General features: G+C 44.6%; 1 protein-coding gene across 1 annotated transcript; it reads right to left on the bottom strand.

The window, feature by feature from the left end:
* Positions 1 to 6,573: 6,573 nt before the first annotated feature.
* LOC118553315 (olfactory receptor 7D4-like) lies at positions 6,574 to 7,784 on the bottom strand. The gene is given in 3 exon segments (XM_078055969.1): positions 6,574 to 7,101; positions 7,103 to 7,514; positions 7,730 to 7,784. Coding segments are annotated over 3 exon segments (942 nt in total). The 3' UTR covers positions 6,574 to 6,626.
* Between the last annotated feature and the right edge of the window lie 8,094 nt (positions 7,785 to 15,878).

Genomic DNA, 15,878 nt, shown 5'->3' with positions numbered 1-15,878 from the left:
CTCAGCCAGGTCCAGTCTGCCACACCCATCAAGGACAATCTTCATTTCTGTTGCAGTGTTTTTGATTTCTGGCATTTCCTTTTGATTCTTAGAGTTTTCATTTCTCAGCTTACATTACTCATTTGTTCTTGCAGGTTTGCTTTTTCCATTAGAACATGTAGCATATTAACCGTAGTTATTTTAGATTCCTGGTCTGAGCATTCCAAAATCTCTGCCGTAACTGAGTCTGGTTCCAATGCTTGCTTATCTCGTGTTAGACTGTTCTTACTTGCCTTTTAACGAGCCTTGCAATTTTTTTTTTTTTTTTTTGGAAGTTTGACATGATGTGTTAGGTAAAAGGATCAGCAGTAATAGGCCCTCAGTGTGTTTTAGTTTTTCTGGCTAGAGGTTAGTCTGTGTTTACGGGGTGCTGTAGCTATTGTGTGAAAGGCCAGAGTTTCCTCTGGTGTCCCTGTTTCCTTTGGGTTCTTCTAGAGATTCCTTAAATCTGGGCTAAGACTAGCAACTCTTTTAACTGGAGTCTCCTTCATACAGGAGCCAAGAAGATCCTTCTCATTCTTCAGTTTTAAGCAACAAGAGTTCCTTTATGTTTGTTTTTAGCCTATTGCTACTTTTCTGAATTCAGGATAAAAGCTGATTTTTTTTTTTTTAAAGCCTACCAATTACTCCTTGAGAATAAAATAAATAGATATGCTTCCTAAAAATAAGTTCCAGCCTTGGGCCTTTGATAATTGTTTTGACGTAATTTTTTTAAAGAGTTTCTCTACCTTATCCAAGAAGAGGGCAGGTTTGAATACTTTACACAGATTAACCTGCTGTCTTCCACACACCAGGTTGTCATTGGCCTACAGGAGACGCAGGGGAGGAGAGTGCTCACCTGCTGGGAACAGACCCTTGTGTCAGGTGCTTACACTGCGGATCCGTTTGGCTGACAGTGCATGACGCAGAGGGGCGCGCGGTCCTGGGCTTGCGTCCTCCGTTTGCCTTCCTGAAGTCCCTGCACCCTCCCGTTCCACTTGCAGTGCTTCCATGCAGATGAGTGTATGAGCAGTGCTGGCACTTGCACGTCTGTGAGCAGAGGCGCTCAACGTCCCACAGGCCTCGGTGAAAGTTTTCCCAGGCTCATTAGAGAAGAGCAGTCATTGACTGGCATTTGCCTAGGTCTGGGGGAAGAAAAAATGTATAACCTAGAGGCCAGGCCCCAGGGAGAGGAGAGCACTTTCTCTGCATTGATGAAAATGGGGCTGTGTCTTTAATTAGGAGCCTTGGGAATCCAGCTCAGCTATGCTCTCTGTGCAGTCCCTCCATCACATCAATTACAAGAGTAGAAGGAAACTCAATTCCCAGCGACACCTAAGTGGCCTGGAACTCTTGCATCTCATTGCACTTCCTTGCCATTGTCAGGACAAACATCGTCTTGTACAAGATCTCTCTGGAGGGGCCCTCTAATTACTCTTACCCAGTCTCCATGTCTCACTCTAGCTTTCTGTGCTTTGGGTTTTTCCAATAGGAACTAGCCCTATCCTCTAATGTTTGGGTAACTCCAATCCACTCAGGTTACCCTCCAAGGAGCCAACGAATATCAGTGAAGTGCCTCACACTGAATTCGACTTTGGGAAGGGAGACAAGACAAGGTACTGTCTTCAAGGAAATAGAGGTCTAGGAGGAGAGAGATGCAAACAGATCGCTCGTGTGGGCTGTTAGTCCATTCAGGAAGTCCCAAGGAGGGTATGTTGACAACGAAAGCCACAGAGAGGTGATGCAAGCTAAGTGTAGATGGCTTATGTATAATGTTCGTGATCAGAATTGAATAAACATGCCAATCCCAGGTGCAAAGGCACAGACAAAAACCACATTCTCTGACAGGTAACAGAATTCTCTTTGAAATGGTAGATAAAGCCGGAGGGGTAACGTGGGATGGATTATATAATACACAACGTATGCATCAACATTTTATTTATCAGTCTCAAACATTAATTGGAAGTTGATGGAAATCCACGGATGTTTGATGAGATTTGCAGTTTAGAAAGGTAACCTGGGCCCTTCAGTAGAATGTATTTATATTTGCTGCATAATGAACTACCCAAAACTGGTTTAAAACCAGCACCATATGGTTTATTGTTGGTTGACAGTTTGGGCTGTGCCTGGCGAGGCTCCCTCGTGTCTGCCATGGGCTTCCAGTTTGGCTTGTCAGCACCTTCACTCAAGACGTCCTCCTCCTACAATCCAGACAAGGCCTGTGCTGCCCTGCCAGAACATTCCAGAAGATCAAGAGCTCCCCGTGCAAGTTTTGGTCAAGTCCCTGTTCGTGTCATCTTTGCACCCCATTGACCAGGGCAATCACATGGCTGGGCCCAGAGCGGAGGGGGAGGGGGAATCAGTCACCTAGAAGGGGTGTGGGTACAGGAAAGGGAAGAAATGGTGGCCATTTCTGGAGTCTCCACAGAGCCAGTGTTTTAATTGCAAGAGTCCAAATGAGAGGACGCCTGGATGGCTTCGTCGGTTAAGCATCTGCCTTCAGCTCAGGTTCTGGGATCGAGTCCCAAGGCAGGCTCCCTGCTCAGCTGGGGGATCTGCCTCTCCCTCTACCCCTACCCCCTGCTCGTTCTCTCTCTTTCTCTCACTCTCTTAAATAAAATTTTTAAAAAGTCCAAATGAGAGAACAGCTTTATAGAGAGATAACTGACATATAATGAACTGCACATGCTTGAACAATTTGATAAGTTTTGGCCTTGTGTACAGAACTCAAGGTGGAGGTTCTCATGCCCTCTGGTGGAAGATGCAGGGATCTGAGCAGGCACTTGTTCGGAGTGCCTTCGAGTCACATGTGGAAACAGCATGTGGTGTAAAGGCACGGAAACAAAGTGTTCTGGAATGGGAGAAAATTCGGCTTACCAGTGAGAAGCTGATCAGCTCAGGAGACCAAAGCACAGTCTTTTATGAGATTGAAATTCTTTGTACAGCTGCCAAGACCCTGGCAATAAGCAGCTCCTATCTGAAGGGCCTCAAAAACCATAAATCTGGCTAATTCCCTTGTCTCCTGTGAACTTCTGGTGCAGAGTAAACCCTGCAAGCTCTGATCACTGGCTCCATGTTTCTGTACCTTGAAGTCCTGATGGAGGCAGGTGAAAGCAGCACTTTCCAGCCAGGTTCTACCGGAGGCCCACCATTCATTTGTGTTTTTAGAGACATTAGAGCCTTTATATCTCTTTTCTGGGCACTGGAAATGATAGGTGTTGTCTATGGATGGCGTCCTATCTGGTTGGTTGGTAGAAGTCCCTTTTTAGTAGAGAAGTATGAATCAGTTGGATGACAGTGGCCTTTGATCCTATGTTTTCTTTTCCTGGGTGTGTCTCCAGTCGTTTGCAATGGGATTTATGATAAGTTTAGGCAATAGTCCTTGATGGAGTTGGGTTTGGCCACTAGATGGGACAAGGGGGGGTGGTCCACATCCCTGAGACAAGGCCATAGAGACTCAGCCAACTTTGTACAAAAGAACCTCTTAGCCCTTCAGCTGGTGGGAGAAAGTGCACCTTATTGGCTGTCGGGACATCCGTCCTGCCTCAGACCTAAGGAGGATAGAGCTCCTCCAAGAAGGGAGGACAGCAGGTGGAGAGATATGTGTTTCCCCCAAAGGAATCCACTTGGAGATGGAATTCATAGGAATGTCTCACCTCAGAGATCAGCAGAAGACATTTTCAGATAATACAGTCACAGTGATTTCTGTGAATTCGCAGTCTCTGCTGCTATTCCCCTTTTTACAAGTGGAGATAATAGCATCTGCTTCCTTAAGGTGGTTGTAAAGATGAACTGAGTTAACACATGTAGGTGCTGGACTAATGGCCTGGCATACTGTGAGCACCAAACAGTCAATTTAAACAAGTATTTACTGAGATGTTCCACACACTTGGCATTGGAGTTAAAGCAGATAATAAGAACAGACAAGGTTCTTTTCCCCTGGGGTTTTGAGATTGCTGAAAGTGTTCATCTGTTTACTCAACAAATGTGCACTGGTGCTTCCATTCCTGACCTATAGCCTCCTGCATGCAAACAGTCTTGACTAGAGGCCAGTATCTTGGGTCCATTTTATCCTGGGCCTTAGGAAAACTAGGGTCTTCCCCCCCTCACTTCATATTTCCCGCATTTTTCCTTTCTTTGGCTCCTTTGTGTCATGACAGACCAGGTGGTTCTCATCCAGGAGTGATTTTGCCCCTAGGGGACATTTAGCAATGTCTGGAGACATTTTTTATCTTTATGACTAGGGTTGGGGAGGATGCCACTAGCATCTAGTGTATAGAGGCCACAGAAGCTGCTAAACATCCTACAACACATAGGACAGCCTCCACCACAAAGAATAAACTGGACCCAAATGTCAACAGTACCCAGATTGAAAAACCCTGTGGTAGAGTAATAATTTCTATAATAAGCACTAAGTGGGAGACAGAAGGCAATCAGATACTGTTCCAGGCTCATTAGGATGGTCCTGTCCTCTTGGCTTCATCTAATTCTGCAGGGAAGGAGTTTCATGGAAAGGTTGGAAGCTAAGACCTTACTGCACTGAATAAAGTGATTTGTTTGAGAGGCAGTCAGTTTGTATTACACCCTCAGACACCTGCTGGGAAGAATGCAGCTGGGCATAGCTTTCCAGGGGGCAGGATCCTGCCGATAGATCTAACTTGTTGGCACAAGATGGGGACACAAATAAATAAATGCTGTGTTTATAAATATGGTGCCCACTATTTTGTGAGAATCTCTATATAAAGACAATTAACACTAGTTTTCTATAATCACCCCAACAGTTATTTACAAATGAAGAATTTGAGGTTGCTTAGAGGCAGAGAGTAAATATCCTAGTAAATGGTAAAGTTAGGATTCAAACATTGGAATCTGCCTGAGTCCAAATCTAGTGATCACCAAGAGGGTTCAACAGTCCTCAAATCGGCCTTAGACATTTTTTGCTCTCAGTTCAAGAGATCTACCCATTCTACCCAGTCTAGCTCAACCAGTATAAAGGATGCTTTGCCCTCTCAGTTCCTTATTATAGGGAGTCTGTCTGGGGCCACTTCCTGTTCTAATGCTTAATCTCTAGGTTCAGGAAAGTTCTCTCCTGGTCTGTGCAGATCTGACCTCCAGTGGTGGTGCTCCTGGGGCTGTTCAGAGGGCTCAGCTTTGAACAGAACCCCTCTCCTATGTGGCTTGCTTGGTGCCCTGAGTCAGCTCTGGAGATGGACCCAGCTCCATCTAAACCCATAGCCTGTTCAATCCTCTCTAGTCAGTTTTTCCAAATCTGTCCTGCTGGTAATGGATCCCTCCCCTGTATCGTCCCCCTCGCTCCTTGGCAGTGCAAGCTATTGTAGTTAATAAGGTTAAAGGGATGGCGACTGTTCACAATCTCTGCACCTTTTAGTGGCCAACATAGACCTTGGTGGCCCTCATGGATCATGATGGCTACACGTACTGAATGCTTATGCCAGACACTGTTCTGAGTGCTCTTATGCATAATATTTGATCCCCACCAGAACTCTTCAAGAAATGTATTGTCATCATTATTACAGATAAGGGCAAAGAGGCACAGAGAAGTAACTTGTATAAGATCGCACCATTGTGAATAATGGCAGATTTGCACCCAGAACCCTCTTAGTCACTGTGCTCTGCTGTCCCTCAAAATATGGCAAGTGCTATAAAATCTGGACTGGTAGGGGGTTGTTGGTCAGGGTAGGCCCCTGAAGAGCTGACGGTTTTGATTTGAAGCCTGGTTTTGAGAAGGAGCCAGGCACGTGAAGATTTGGCAAAGTGTGTGCCAGGCAAGGAAGATAGCAAGTAGATTGCTTCTTTTTTTTTTTTTTTTTTTTTTAAAGAGTTTATTTATTTATTCATGAGAGACAGAGAGAGAGAGAGAGGCAGAGGGAGAAGCAGGCTCCCAGGGAGCAGAGAGCCCGATGCGGGACTCGATCCCAGGACCCTGGGATCATGACCTGAGCTGAAGGCAGACGCTTAACCATCTGAGCCACCCAGGCGCCCTAGATTGCTTCTTATATGGATCAACGAAGGCCAGGATTTTCTTTCACTTAAAATAGACACTACAATGAGTTTCCTAAGGAAGCTTCTTATTAACATCCTAAGTATAGGTCAATGGCCACCACCAAAGCAAGATTTAGTAAGTAAAATTTTATGGGGTGAGGGAGGTCAGTATGACCCCATCCAGATAGGTAATGGTTTCCACACTGAGACCAGGGAAACCCATGGTCCAGCATTCATAGTGCTAGAAGCTAGAACATAACTGAGAAGGGTAAAGTTGAGTCAGTAACGTGAAACACTTGTCACTCCTGTCCCCCTTTTCCCCAATGCACTCCTCGATTTGCTTTCTCCTCCCTTGATGCTTACAGGAGTCTGTGTCCTTGAAATAGTGTGTTTTCATGAGAAGTTTAGTTATTGGTTGACCATTCTTTTTCTTGGATGGACGATAAGACTTTTGGTGTACTGCCTCAAGTCTGTCTTTGGTTCAGGGATGTTTTTCTTCTAGTAAATCATGAATATTATTTATATTCTGTCTTCAGATTACATATTCAGGAACACCAGTTATCAGCATCTTGGATCTCTGTTGTCTGTCCTTAGCTTTGGTTATCTCACTGAGAGTAAGCTCCTCTCCTGAAAAGTCTCCTCAGAGCCCTTTTCATGTCCCTGTTCCTCAGACTGTAGATGAAGGGGTTCAGCATGGGGGTGACCACTGTGTACATCACTGAGCCTATTGAGCCCTTTCTGAAGGGATGAGTTGTTCCAGAAGTGAGGTAGACCCCAAGGCCTACACCATAGAACAAGGAGACAACCAAGAGGTGAGACCCACAGGTGGAAAAGGCTTTATACTTCCCTGCAACAGAGGAAATGCCCATTATGCAGGAGATAATTCTAGAATAAGAAAAAAGGATCCCAGTCAGGGGAATAACACCCAGCAGGCCAGTTACAATATACAGCAGGATGTCATTGGCAAGGGTGTCAGAGCAGGCAAGCTTGAGGATCTGAGTAAGTTCACAGAAGAAGTGGGGGATTTCTGTCTCTTTGCAGAAGGACACCCTCAAAAACATCAAGCTTTGCAACAAAGAATGTCAGGCAGATTAACCAAGAAAGCAGAAGCAGGAGACCGCAAAGGTGAAGGTGAAGGTTCATAATGACCGTGTAGTGCAAGGGGTGACAGATGGTCACAAACCGATCATAGGCCATCACCGTCAGGAACAAATTATCTAGTCCAGCAAAAATCATGAAAAAATACATCTGGGTAATGCAGCCTTCATACGTGATGGTGTTGCTCCGTGTCTGGATGTTCACTAGCATCTTGAGGACAGTGATAGAAGTGAAACCTATGTCAGGGAGGGACAGGTTGGAGAGGAAGAAGTACATGGGGGTGTGGAGGTGAGAGTCAGAGCTGATGGCCAGGATGATGAGCAGGTTCCCAAGCACAGTGACCAGGAACATGGACAGGAACAGCCCAAAGAGGAGGGGCTGCGAGTCCATATCTTCTGAAAGTCCCAGAAGGATGAATTTTTTTTTTTTTTTTTAAAGATTTTATTTATTTATTTGACAGACAGAGAGAGCGAGAGCAGGAACACAAGCAGGGGGAGTGGGAGAGGGAGAAGCAGGCTTCCTGCCGAGAAGGGAGCCCGATGTGGGACTCGATCCCAGGACCCTGGGATCATGACCTGAGCCGAAGGCAGACGCTTAACGACTGAGCCACCCAGGCGCCCCAGAAGGATGAATTTTAAAACCACTGTTTGGTTCCCTGTTTCCATATGACTTATGGAAATTGCCTGGAAAGAGGCAAGAATAATGTTAAAACAATGACAAAACAAGAGCGTGCCATACATTTCAAACCCATGAGGTCTTATGTCTTACCTAAGAGTCGTGATTTCTTTAGTTGACCAAACTGTCTTCGGTAACACCCTCCCCTTCCTGTTTGTATCACTACTACCAGGATCACCTCTTTAAAATGAATGTCCCAGGGCACCCAGTAGGCTTAGTCAGCAGAACATGGGTCTCTTGATCTTGGGGTTATGAGTTTGAGCCCCACATTGGGTGTGGAGATTGCTTAAAAATAAAATCTGAAAAAAAATAAAGAGGCTCCTGGGTGGCTCAGTCGGTTAAGCATCTGCCTTCAGCTCAGGTCATGATCTCAGGGTCCTGGGATCACGCCCTGCATCAGGCTCCCTGCTCAGTGGGGAGCCTGCTTCTCCGTCTGCCTGCCACTTTCCCTGCTCGTTCTCTCTCTCTCTCTCAAATAAATAAATAAAATCTTTAAAAAATAAAATAAAAAATATAATGAATGTCCCACACCATGCAGGGGTCTCCTCTGCATCATCCCCAACTCATGGTTGTTCCAGCTCTGCTGTGTAATTCCTATAAGAGGACCACTAGCCTCATGAGCATCTCCATTCTGCTTTGTGTCTGTGGTCTCTTCAAGTCCAGGGAAACAGAAGAGGGAGATCATTGGGACTTGAAGAATTTAGTGATATTTTTTGTTCTCATGACACTTACCAGTGTCTGTCTGGTATCTTATCAGTATCTAGGAACAGCACATTCTCTGTCTGAAGTTTGAGTCAGAGAAGGATGCTGTGCGAAGATTTTATAGATAATTCTTTCATTATTATAGTAACTCCTACATTGCTGTCCCAATTTGTCCCTCTCTCACCATCATAATGATCAAGGTACCATAATATGCTTCAATTCCAAAGACTAAATCAGACACCCTCCCCCCAACCCGAACCATACATTCTAATTATATCCTACAAGTTCGTATTGTAGTTCCTTCCATTTCTTTAGGTTAGGACAACTATGCCTTTTCTATTTCATTTTCATTTCATATCCCAAGCACTTTAAATACAGTACCTGGTGCTCTCTATATATTTTGGTTGAGAGAGTGACAGAAGAAATTTTCAGGGTATAGTAGAGACAATTCCCTATCATAAAATCCTTTAACCAGGAAGAGACACCATTTATCATAAAGGCTTTTCAACTCTCATAAAGGGAATGAGAGCCCTACCTTTTATTTCACCCTGTTAAAAAAAAAAAAGAAGTCTTAGTTTACATTTGAATATTAGGTCTCTGTGACAGGAGGGAGTTTCTAAACTCAGAGACAGTTGTCTTCAATTTTATATACATTTAAGAAAAGGTGGGGGCGCCTGGGTGGCTCAGTCGTTAAGCGTCTGCCTTCAGCTCAGGTCATGATCTCAGGTCCTGGGATCAAGCCCCGCAACGGGCTCCCTGCTCAGCGGGGAGCCTGCTTCTCCCTCTCCCACTCCCCCTGCTTGTGTTCCCTCTCTTGCTGTGTCTCTCTCTGTCAAATAAATAAAATCTTTAAAAAAAAAAAAAAAGAAGAAGAAGAAGAAAAGGTGTATGCAAAGTTCCTAAGCAGAATAGTTAAAGATTACAAAGAATTAGATCAGTTGTTTAAAGTATATACAATAAATCATGTGTTTATCAATAATTCCAAATGACAGGTTGCCTGGGTGGTTCAGTCAGTTGAGCATCTGCCTTCAGCTCAGGTCATGATCCTGGGGTCCCAGGATCGAGCCCCGTGTTGGGCTCCCTGCTCGGCGGGGAGTCTGCTTCTCCCTCTGCCCCTCATCCCTCACCCCACTCATGCTTTCTCTCAAGTAAATAAAATCTTTTTTAAAAAAATAATACCAAATGACATCAAAAGGCAAATTAGAGTCTGAGAGAGGGAAATTTTATAAGGAAATATAGAAGTGCAGTTTAATATATTGGAAAGCTTTTAAAAACAGTAAGAACTTATTAAACTCAACACCCAAAAAACAACCCAGTTAAAAAATGGGCAGAAGACATGAATAGACATTTTTCCGAAGAAGACATCCAGATGTCCAACAGACACATGAAAAGATGCTCGACATCACTCATCATCATGGAAATACAAATCAAGACTGCAATGAGATATCACCTCACACCTGTCAGACTGAGTAAAATCAACAACACAGGAAACATCAGGGGTTGGTGAGGATGTGGAAAAAGGGGAACCCTCTTATACTGTTGGTGGGAATGCAAACTGGTGCAGCCCCTCTGGAAAACAGTATGGAGTTTCCTCAAAAAGTTAAAAATAGGGGCACCTGGGTGGCTCAGTCGTTAAGCATCTGCCTTCGGCTCAGGTCATGATCCCAGGGTCCCGAGATCCAGTCCCACATCAGGCTCCCTGCTCCACGGGAAACCTGCTTCTCCCTCTCCCACTCCCCCTGCTTGTGTTCCCTCTCTTGCTGTGTCTCTCTCTGTCAAATAAATACATAGTCTTTTTTTTTTTAAGTTAAAAATAGAGCTACCCTATGATCCAGCAGTTGCACCACTAGGTATTTACCCAAAGGATACAAAAATACTGATTCAAAGGGACACATGCACCCTGATGTTTATAGCAGCATTATCAACAATAGCCAAATTATGGAAAGAGCCCAAATGTCCATTGGCTGATGAATGGATAAAGAAGATGTGGTATATACATACAATGGAATATTACTCAGACATAAAAAGAATGAAATCTTACCATTTGCAACAGCATGGATGGATGGAGCTAGAGTGTATTATGCTAAGTGGAATGTTAGGCAGAGAAATAAATACCATATGATTTCACTCGTATGTGGAATTTAAGAAACAAAACAGATGAACATCGGGAGGAAGAAAAGAGAGGCAAACCATAAAACAGACTCTTAACTATAGAGAACAAACTGAGGAGGGGTGGGGGGATAGGCTAAATGGGTGATGGGCATTAAGGAGGGCACTCGTGGTGAGCACTGAGTGTTGTATGTAAATGATGAACCACTAAATTCTAAACCTAAAACTAATATTACACTGTATGTTAATGGGAATTTAAATAAAAACGTGAAACTACAAAATAAAAAAATAAAAGCAGTAAGAAAACAGTAAGAAAAAACAAACAGGTTATATCGGTCAAAAAAGAGTTAAGTATGAGACTGTTGATAACATTGCTGTTTATGGCTCTCTGGAATCACTGTAGAGTATCCTGTTCGATCACACTATTTAGAATATTGGTATTGGAGTTTTGCTGTTGGAGTATAATATTTGCAGAGCATTGCTGAGTTAGAGTATACTGTTGGAAGTATTGCTGTTAGAGTATAATGTTTATAGTAGTGGACATGTTGGAACCTAAATAGGACAGTCGAGAAACCTTAACTAACATGACAAAGTGTCCGTGTTACAGTGTTAAGTAGAAAGAACAGAATGAAACGCGAAGAATAGAGAGACGTTCACATAGAACAGTGGCCGTCTGGAGGTGAACTGTGACGGAAATTCACCAGAGTGTCCACCTTGCTTTTACTGAGAGGTGAGAGTATAAGTGCCTATTTTCTTTTTTTTTTTTCCTTTTTCTACATTTTCTTAATTTTCCACAATGAGCATATATTACTTTGTGATTATTTAAAAAATTATGGAGAAATATATTCATGTATTTGAACAGATTTCAGGATGGCCCCTTTTTCTCCCTGTTCCCCTGGGCAGCTCAGAAACACAGTAATCCCTGAATAAAAGATAGCATGAGCCATTATGCCAGGTGGAGAGAGGGAATGGTGTTTGGAAGAGGAAAGAAAAGGGAAAGCAGGAGTAAAAGAAACAAAACTTCAGAGATGAAACAAGGGGAAGAAGCTGTAAAATAAGTCAGGATTCTCCAGAAACACAGAACCAACAGATCTGCGACCTGTATGTACAATTTGAGCCCGAAGGCCTGAGAACCAGAGCTGATGGCTTGGTTCCAGTCTGAAGCCTGGCAGGCTTGAATTCCTAGAAGAGCTGATATTTCAGTTCCAGTCTGGAAGCAGGGGGCCAGCCAGCCTGAAGGCAGTCAGGCAGAAAGAATGATCTCTTACTTAGCCTTTTTGTTCTCTGCAGGCCTGCAGTGGATCTAATGAGGCCTACCCACATCAGAGAGGGCAATCCGCTTCACTCAGTCCAGGGGTCCAAATGTTAATCTCCTCCAGGAACACCCTCACACACACATACACCCAGAACTGACCAGATATTTACCATCACAGAAGCATATGGATTATATCTGGTGATTTCAACTAAAAGGTAGCATCCTACAGAACTAAAACGCTCTCCACCTGGCTGTAATATCAATGAGTCGCATTATGAATTTGGAGTAATGTCCACCGCCTGCAGGCCACTGATGGAAGGCAGACATGCTGATGACTCCAGCAAAGCGTTGGAGAGCCTTGCTTTGATTCTGAGTATGTGCTGGTGGGGGTGGGGGTGGGGGTGGGGGTGTGTGTGTGGCAGGCATGCAGAATGAAAGATCCGATTTAGGGCAGATTTTTCAGGTGTGAGAAGAGTATAATCAGCTTAGATGACAAATGGGGATTTGATTGCTTCAGGACTCCATGGATCGTAGGAAGACAAATGAGAGGAACTTTGCTAGTGGGAGCATCTGAGACCCTCCATGCAGTTGGACATGGAGAGTCAGGAATGGGTGAGGATGTCTGTGCTACAAGACTTATACATGAGGGGCACCTGAGGGGCTCAGTCGTTAAGCATCTGCCTTCGGCTCAGGTCATGATCTCAGGGTCCTGGGATCGAGCCCCGCATCGGGCTCCCTGATCGGCGGGAAGCCTGCTTCTCCCTCTCCCACTCCCCCTGCTTGTGTTCCCTCTCTTGCTGTGTCTCTCTCTGTCAAATTAATAAATAAAATCTTAAAAAAAAAAAAGACTTATACATGAAGATCAGTATTTAAGGAGAATCTGGCTCTTTGGTATCAAAATGGCAACGTAAACTTTCACTGGACACCTTCACTCGCCAATGGGGCTTTAATTCAGGTCCTCCTAGCTCATCTGGACTACACATAGACTGGCACCCTCCTAGCCCCTTATGCAGGAGAGCTCAGGGTGGTTCCCACCTCATCATTGTTCACATCTTTTAAAAGTCACTCAGTGGCTCAGTATCCCTCCAGAGAAAGGTCCAAACTCCACTCCCTCCGTGGTTTGGCCCCTGTCTTCTTGCTCTGGCCTCATCACCCATTCCACCAACCCCCTCCTGTCTTTTGACCCGCCCTTTGTATGAAGGAGGAAATTACCCAAAACTTTTAAGTTACTCAAAAGAATGGCTGCATTTCTTTTGAACATTACATTGAAGTGTTGCCAAAAAGGCCAACTTAATTCTCACATTTTCTGGGGGAATATTCCTTTGTTTGCTTGAGACCTAGATTCTGTGACATCAGTGCTAACACATAGGAGATTAATAAACTTCAAGTGATTTTTGTCTAGTAGAGACGCAAATTGTTTCTGTTCAGCTAAGAAGATCACCCCAAAGGTTATTGTTCATTGCCCTGTGGGACAATCAATTTCTGTCTGGTAAAAAAGATAACCCCAAAAGCTACATTTTTTTTTTTTTTTTAAAGATTTTATTTGAGAGAGAGACTGTGCACACAAGTAGGGGGGAGGGGCAGAAGGAGAGGGAGAAGCAGACTCCCTGCCGAGTAGGGACCCAGACGTGGGGCTTGATCTCAGGACCCTGAGACCATGACCTGAGCCAACACTTAACCAACTGAGCTACCCAGGTGCCCCCAAAGCTACAGTTTTATTTTTTCCTGTATTTTTGCATCCAACTTGGAAAACTCATTTCATTATTCCTTTCCTATCTGTATAAATCCCTGTTCCTCAAATGCTCTGCAAACTAGCTTTACTCTCCTGGCTCCCTCATTAATAAACTAGTCTTTGACATAGACTCACCATATATATGTATGAGAGTCACATTTTTAAATTTTTTTTTTTTTTTTTTTGACAGAGAGAGAGACAGCGAGAGCAGGAACACAAGCAGGGGGAGTGGGAGAGGGAGAAGCAGGCTTCCTGCCAAGCAGGGAGCCCGATGCGGGACTCGATCCCAGGACCCTGGGATCACGACCTGAGCGGAAGGCAGACGCTTAACGACTGAGCCACCCAGGCGCCCAAGAGTCAGATTTTTATCTATCAGAAAATAATGCATTGACGTCAGATCTGACATTTCTTACAATTCTTGGTACATCCTATGCTGTTTTGTAGCTCTGGACCTTTGCATTTAGCGTCCCCTGGAGTCCTCTTCCTCCCTATGCACCTGGCAAAGCCCTAGCCCTCCTCTCACGCTCTGTCCTGAAATCTTGATTGACACCCCCCAGGAAGTGCTGACCACTCTCTCTTTGCACCTCCTCTGTACCTTGTAGAAACTGGTGCATGCATGTGTTTGCTCCTGAGGCTTTCATCCCCCTGGGGAGCAACACATTGTAGTTACCTCCTTATATGCAGTACCTAGCTCAGTGTTAGGCCCAGGGAGACGCTCTCTACATGTGGAAAGTTCCTTCTAGAAAATAAAAGGGAGGGATGTTCAAGTGGGTGAAGAGGGAGTTCTGAGGGGGAGACCTAGAACCATCAGGCAGGGAAAGGAGAGCAGAGCTAGAGATGAGGTAAGGACATAAGGTGCAGTGGGGCTTGGAGAGCCCCATCCAGAGCCAGGGATTTCATTTGATTGGGGCGGGCTTTTCATCCCTCCGCATCCCTACCTATGTGCCAGGAAAGCATGCAAGTGAAAGCTTTGGCCCGCCCTCTTACCTCTTTGCCAAAGCAGTTTCTGAGCAATGCTAAGGCATCACAATGGAATTGCTGAAGATTTGGGCTCTGTTACATTAGCTTCTCCCAATGGAAGACAAATAAGGGCAGAGAAGCAGGGACCAATAGCTAAGCATCGGGGCCCAGGGCCAGAATGACACCCGATGTGGCCCCAGGGTATTTCCTTCTGACACGGGAGAGGCGAGCCTGAGGTGAAGGGCACAGGAGGGTTCTTTGGGGCTGAGTTCCCTCACTTCTCATTAAATAAATTGCTGTTTTGATTATCTGTTTCTGGAGACTCCCCACCCCCTGTCAAGGGTCAGGGAGGTGATCTTTTCTGCCCTGTCTACCCAGTGGGAGCAGAGTTGGAGCCCCATGTAGGATCCGCACGCCCCCCCCCCACAACATACACGCATATCCTCCAGCCCCACCCCTAAGTCCCCACTGGGACGTTTTCTTCCTAAAATATTCCTCTCCCCTTGGGCGTAGCCTCCAGGGTACACAGCTTCCCTTAGGGAATTTCTCACTCCATCTCATTTCTCTACAAATCTAAGGATCAAAAAACATCTTTGGTCAAGTCTTTTTTTTTTTTAAGATTTTATTTATTTATTCATGAGAGAGAGAGAGAGAGAAGCAGAGACAGAGAGAGAAGCAGGCTCCCTGCGGGACTCATCCCAGGACTCTGGGATCGTGACCTGAGCCAAAGGCAGACGCTTAACAACTGAGCTACCCAGGCGCCCCAGAATCATTCTTTAAAATGTTTTTTTCCAGTATGATCTCATTTATATAAAGGCCCAAAATGGACAAATCAAAACTCTGGTGATGGACATCAGAATAGCAACGATCTTTGATCACTTCTCGGCCTTTTGGCTAAGATCAAGTGCTACGATCTTTGGGGAATAATGTATGATATTTCTGGGGTGCTGGTAACGTTCCGTAGCTTAATCTGGTTGGCAGTTATGTAAGTATGTCCACCATGAACATTTCATCAAGCTGTATATACATATGATTTGTTTACTTTTCTGTTTGTTATATTTTAATGAAAACATTCACTTGAAAAATTTCCAGGATACATCCTTAGGTCCAACATCTCCTCTTCAGCAGCAGAATCACTATTCCTAGACAGATTTCAAGGATAATTTTGACTGCATTCCTTAGTAATAACAAGATGCAGTTGATAGCTAATGTTTGTAACGGGACAACACGTGTAGGCAATTAATAGTAAAAATGAACACGCATCGGGGGCACCTGGGTGGCTCAGTCGGTTAAGAGTCCAACTGTTGATTTCGGCTCAGGTTGTGG

The sequence above is a fragment of the Halichoerus grypus genome, chromosome 1 (assembly GCF_964656455.1).
Source record: "Halichoerus grypus chromosome 1, mHalGry1.hap1.1, whole genome shotgun sequence".
Taxonomy (NCBI): domain Eukaryota; kingdom Metazoa; phylum Chordata; class Mammalia; order Carnivora; family Phocidae; genus Halichoerus; species Halichoerus grypus.
The sequence above is the reverse complement of the archived record's forward strand: the minus strand, read 5'-3'. Positions and strand labels throughout refer to the sequence as shown.